The 5,696-nt window shown below is 38.7% G+C and overlaps 1 protein-coding gene across 1 annotated transcript in view; it reads left to right on the top strand.

Moving 5' to 3' along the window:
* LOC107753727 (Kv channel-interacting protein 2) overlaps positions 1 to 5,375 on the top strand; it is an 11,431-nt gene extending 6,056 nt beyond the window's left edge. The window contains exons 5-8 of the mRNA XM_016569941.1: positions 174 to 281; positions 369 to 473; positions 3,730 to 3,792; positions 5,162 to 5,375. Coding sequence (XP_016425427.1) covers positions 174 to 281; positions 369 to 473; positions 3,730 to 3,792; positions 5,162 to 5,209 — 324 coding nt within the window. The 3' untranslated portion in view covers positions 5,210 to 5,375. The remainder of the gene's footprint in view (positions 1 to 173; positions 282 to 368; positions 474 to 3,729; positions 3,793 to 5,161) is intronic.
* The last annotated feature ends 321 nt before the right edge of the window (positions 5,376 to 5,696 follow it).

The raw sequence follows: 5,696 nt of genomic DNA, 5'->3' as shown, positions 1-5,696 counted from the left end.
ATGTGAAATCCATGCGGGCCAGATGTGGGCCGGATCTGGGCCGAAACTGTCTGCTGTCTGGGGTGCAGAGCGGTGGGTCTACAACAAAGCTTGTAACCGGTCTTCTAGTTAAGATTTTATTTGTTTGTTTGTTTCCTGACATATTTATAATTCTTATTATTGTCATTTTACAGGAGTTTGTTGCTGGTCTGTCACTCATCCTTAGAGGCTCAATATATGACCGGTTAAATTGGGCATTTAATTTCTATGATCTTGATAAAGATGGATTCATCACACGAGAGGTACTTGAAATGATGCTTTGATCAGTTTAATGTCTAGAAAGATTAATGTAAAAGCATATGTGTGTGTATGCGGTTTCGGTCTCCCAGGAGATGATGAAGATCATGAAGTCGATTTATAATTTGATGGGGAAGTATGTGTATCCCTCCATACATGATGATACTCCCAGAGAACATGTGGAAAACTTCTTTCAGGTGAACACAAACACACAGGATGTTCATTAATGTCCATGTTGTGACCCAAACATTTTTGTTTGCTAAAAAGTAAGGAACACAATTACTAAAGGAACTCCATGTTCTCTCTCCACATCAGCTACAATTAATGGAAAGTAATACATTCACTGCTGTGAAAATGTGTTTGCCCCCATCCTGATTCCTTTCATTTTTGTTTATATCTCAAACTTAATTGTTTCAAAAATGAAAACAAAATCTAACAAAATAAATGTAACTCAAGTAATAATATAGCTTTAAACAATAATGTTATATATTGAAGTTATCTAACACCAACTGGGTCGATGTGAAAATTCTGAAAAATTCCCAAATCTATGAAACTAGATGCAACCAGGCCTAATTATGGAAATCCGGGGAATGTGGAACACGATTTCCACCAACGGGGAAACCCCCCGGAAAACGATTTTTACCCAGGGGGCCCGAGTTAATATGCTGTTCAGGGGGCCCGCAAACCATAGCGGAGCCCCTAATTCTACTCACCATCCTCATAGTGTTTAATTGTTTATTACCACCACTGATTGTCTAATAAATACCACTCACTGTAACAACCTTCGTCACCTTCTGTGTCAGAAGACAAGACCGTAACAGCATGGATCCAGTAAGATTGGGCCTGGATCCGTTTACTGCAACCATGTCAGTACATGTGCAGCGGAGTTTTGAATATACTGCATTTGCTTAATATACTTATCAGGGAGAGCCGAATAAAGTGTATAGCCGTTACAATAATCTAGTCTCGACATAATAAAGGCATGGATAAGCCTTTTCACATCAGGCAGAGATAAAGATGGTCAAAGTCTGGCAATGTTTCTGAGATGGAAAAATGCAGATTTTGAGACTGTTTTAATATGGGCATCGAATGACAATTGTGAGACTAAAACAGCACCTCGATTTCACACCTGTGATGCTGGAGACAGTAAGTCAAAATCAGTAAACAGATTGAGACCATTACATTTACGCAAAGCTGTCAGCATACCAACAAGTAGCAGCTCAGTTTTTGATTGTTTAGTTTAAGATAATTGTCATGCATCCACACCTTTATTTCTTCCAAGCAGGAGGTGAGGGATGTAATTGCGAGATTAGGGTCTAGGAGTAAGCTGACATCGATCTGCGTGTCATCAGCATAACAGTGAAACCCCAGACCATACTTTATTATAATGTCTCCAAGCTGCATCATATAGATACAAAACAAAGTGGGTCTGAGAACTGACCCCTGTGGGATGTCCTCCTGAACTAATGTTGCCTCAGACTGTTACTGCCTCAGATGTCTCTTGTGTTGTAGATGCCCTCGTTGACACAGGGTCAGTAGGCAACTTCATCTCCCAGGAGCTCAGCAAAAGATTACTCCTCTGGCCCATCTCTCTGAACACCCAGTTGGCCATTCAGTCAGTCGTGGGACAGCAGCTGGGTAAAAGACGTATCACCCATTAATCACCCATGTTACAACTGCAAGTGAGAGTCTGCCGCAAAGGAGGCAAAGTTCTTTACCTTCTTCCTACATCCACAGCACCTTCATCCTTGGCAGATCCTGGTTCATCCAACACTGTCCACAAGTATCAAGGATTACAAGAGAAATCCTCAAATGGAACCAGAGCTGTCACCACTGCTGCATCACGTTTCCCATCCATCATCCTTCCTCCAGTCCATCTCCACTGCCATTGTATATATGTCCCACCACTGTTGAAAGTCTATCCATCAATCAGAACACTCACATCTCTTCTGAATACCAAGGCTTTCCCTCCCTCTTCTCTGCATATGAGGCCTCTGCACTTCCACCTCATTGCCCATGCTATTGACATCCTTCCAGACATCAAACTTCCACATGGGTGTTTACACCCTTTCTCAGCCAGAGCAGAAGACTGTAGAAGAGTATGTGGAGGAGGGTCTCCGCCAGGGATACATTTGTGGACCAGAGGAAAAGAAGGTTTGAGGCTTGAGACAACATCCTGGATCTGGCCTTACTTGATGCCTTCCATGCAGCCAATCCTAACTGTCTTGCACCGCATGGAAGAGGCTGGGCCAGTGTCGGAGGTCTTGGACCTCAAGAGTGGTCTGTGGAGGGGGGTAGGTACTGTAATGCATCCGCCTGGTTCTGCACCCCCTGTGCCGTCTCATTCACCAGAATACTGATCATCATCACCTGACCCTCATCACAACCCCGATCATGGACTGTATATACAGTATATTCACCCTTAATTCACCTTCTGAGTATGACCATCAAGCATTGTGTGTACTATTCGTCTTCTTCATCGGACATTTCCAAAAAAGGACTGTTATTGGTTGTGCTACTTTACCATTGATGTGATTGTGTTCTACGCACCTCCCTCGTCATGTTTCATTGTTCATTACCTCTATTTAAAGTCTAACAAATACCACTCACTGCAACAACCTCTGTCATCTTTATCCTTCTGTGACAAGTGAACCTTCCCAACAGCAGTTGAGGGAAACATGAATTCTGCTCTCTACCAGAAAATCTGTACATATGATTTTCTTTTAGTGGAATTTAGTGTTTAGTTTATACCAGATGTAACAGGACCACTCTCGTCTAAAATGTCCCCCTTTCGTCTTATCAGTCTACAATAATTTTCCCAAAATGGATAATGTCCGGTCTTCAGTCTGTAAGTGCAACTGGATTATACAGCTTGACAATGATCCAAAGCATAGGAGCAACTCCGCCATGAAAAGGCTGTTTTGGAGCGGTCTAGTCAAAGTCCTGATTTGAGCCTAATTGATATGCTGTAGCAGGACATTAAATGGGTAGTTCACACTCGAATTCTCTCTAATGTGACAGAACTAAAGCAGTTCTGCAAAGAAGAGTGAGGCAAAATACCACCACAGCACTGCTAAAGACTGATCTCCAGTTATCGGAAGCGTTTGGTTGCAGTTATTGCTGCTAAAGGTGGCACAGCTGGATTTTAAGTTTAATAGGGCAAATAGTTTTTCCCATGGGTGACAGCTGTGAAATAACTTTTTTGCTTTAAAATGAATGACTAAATAAATTAATTAATAAATAAAAACTGTATTATGTGTTTACTCAGGTTGCCTGGTTTATGTTGCATTTCATGTGATCTAAAACTATTTTGTATGAAATATACAAAAAAAAAGAAATCAGGATGGGGCAAATACATTTTCACAACACTGTATATTGCTTGAACTCAAGGATTTTCACCTCTTTTCAAGGATTTAATTATGCATCTGGAACTTTATTAACTTTTTTTTCCAGAAAATGGACAGAAACCATGATGGATTGATCACTATTGAGGAGTTCATGGAGTCATGTCAAAAGGTTGATCTCTACAACTTATTATTTTTATCAAAATGCAAAACATCATAATCAAAGATGAAATATCTCCAGGGAGTATTCCAGAGAGCAGGTTTAACTTGACATCATGACATTGCGATTATCATAACATAACCCAAAGTTGATTAAACAGTATGCATTGCTTGTTCACAGTCCCAGAATCATCCCTTGTACAACTATGGCTGGATTCACAAAACATTCTTAAGAAAAAAAGTCTTCTTAACTGCCATTTTTTTCTTATATTTTAACTTAAGAAACAAGTTAATAAAATGTTGTATTCCCAAAAATTCACTCAGAAGAGAACGCAAAAAACACAGCACAAACATGAATAAAACAGGTCGCTGCAACTTGAGACAAGTTAATTTTATGCATTTTATCAATAGCTTCCCAATACAACAAGGCTCTTTAAAAGTAACTGTTCAAAAACGCTGCACATTAAAAACACGAAGCCGAGCGCCAGTCAAGCCGGTCACCACGAGAATAGTGTGTGCGCTTTTTATGATTATTAGGGTAATCTAGAGGAAGAACAAAAAGACAATCCTTTAAGTGTGAGTTTATCAGTGTGTCTTCAGTCATGTATTCAGTCAGATAAAGACTAATTTTTTCTTAAGAAAAAATTAGGTTCTTAAGAACATATTTGAGAACTTAAGAATTTTTCAAGAATTGCACTGAAGAACATTATTATGAACTTCGTTAAGTGTGAGTTTATCAGTGTGTCTTCAGTCATGTATTCAGTCAGATAAAGACTAATTTTTTCTTAAGAACATATTTGAGAACTTAAGAATTTTTCAAGAATTGCACTGAAGAACATTATTATGAACTTCATGGAATTTATCTTTTATCTTATCTAATTTATTTTTTGTGAATCCGGCCCCTGGTGTAACTGTATATTGTGACAAGCATATGCACAACATGCATCATAATTGCATTTTTAAAATAAAATGTATATAGAAAACATCCCATTGGAGAAAAATGCAGCAATGTGTTAGAGGAGAAAATGTTGGGTTTAAGATTTGTAGGGTAAAATAAACTGTGCTGTAGTAATGCTATATAATTATAATATGACGTGTAGTCTGTGCTGCCATGCACACTGGAGCCTCAGCAGAAGGGAACACATGTGAAGCTGAGAGACATTAACCTGAAGTAAACTAACTCTGGACCACAGGTTCTTGGAGTAAGTTGCTATTAAAGTTCCCCCAGTTTTGGGGACTGAAAGTTGAAGTTAATGGCTTTCTCTGGGATAACTTACTAAAAGTTATAGTTACTTAACTTACTAAATGTTTGCTTTCTGGAATATCCTGCAGGAAAATGTGACTCTTGCCATTTACTTGTCTTTCTTTTCTGTTTATCTAAGGATGCAAATATTATGCGGTCAATGCGGCTGTTTGACAGTGTCTTTTAGGAGTTTCTGCCCAGCTGTGGATTTCGGCACATTCTTCTCTCTCCATCAAGAAATTTCTCCATCAAGAATCTTACTGTGTTCACACTGTACTTATATATTATGCATTTTTATAATATGTGGGGTTTGCTATTTTTTTTATCATAGAAGGCCTTTAGGGAAGCACACACCTGACAGGCAAAAGCTTAGCTCGTTCTGGAAAAATCAGTATGCAAAAAAGTATGTTTCGTTTTTAACCATACTGTTTATTGTATTTATTTTTTATTACTAACTTTTTTTGTGTGTGTGTTAACTCTGATTTTATCTCTTGCTCATTTACTTAATGATAAGTGCACTACAGCAAGAATGTGAGGGTTAATTTTATGTTACAAATGGTATGTTTCAGTTTGAAAAAGGGAGGAAAAGCGTGTTTTAAATCAGCTGTTATTAGAACAGAACAGATGAACAGACATCTTATACAGAGTGTATTTTGTTGTGCTGGAAATAAACA

The sequence above is a fragment of the Sinocyclocheilus rhinocerous genome, unplaced genomic scaffold (assembly GCF_001515625.1).
Source record: "Sinocyclocheilus rhinocerous isolate Xijiao unplaced genomic scaffold, SAMN03320098_v1.1 scaffold3824, whole genome shotgun sequence".
Lineage (NCBI taxonomy): Eukaryota > Metazoa > Chordata > Actinopteri > Cypriniformes > Cyprinidae > Sinocyclocheilus > Sinocyclocheilus rhinocerous.
Note: the sequence above shows the minus strand (reverse complement) of the source record. Positions and strands in the feature narration are given on the sequence as shown.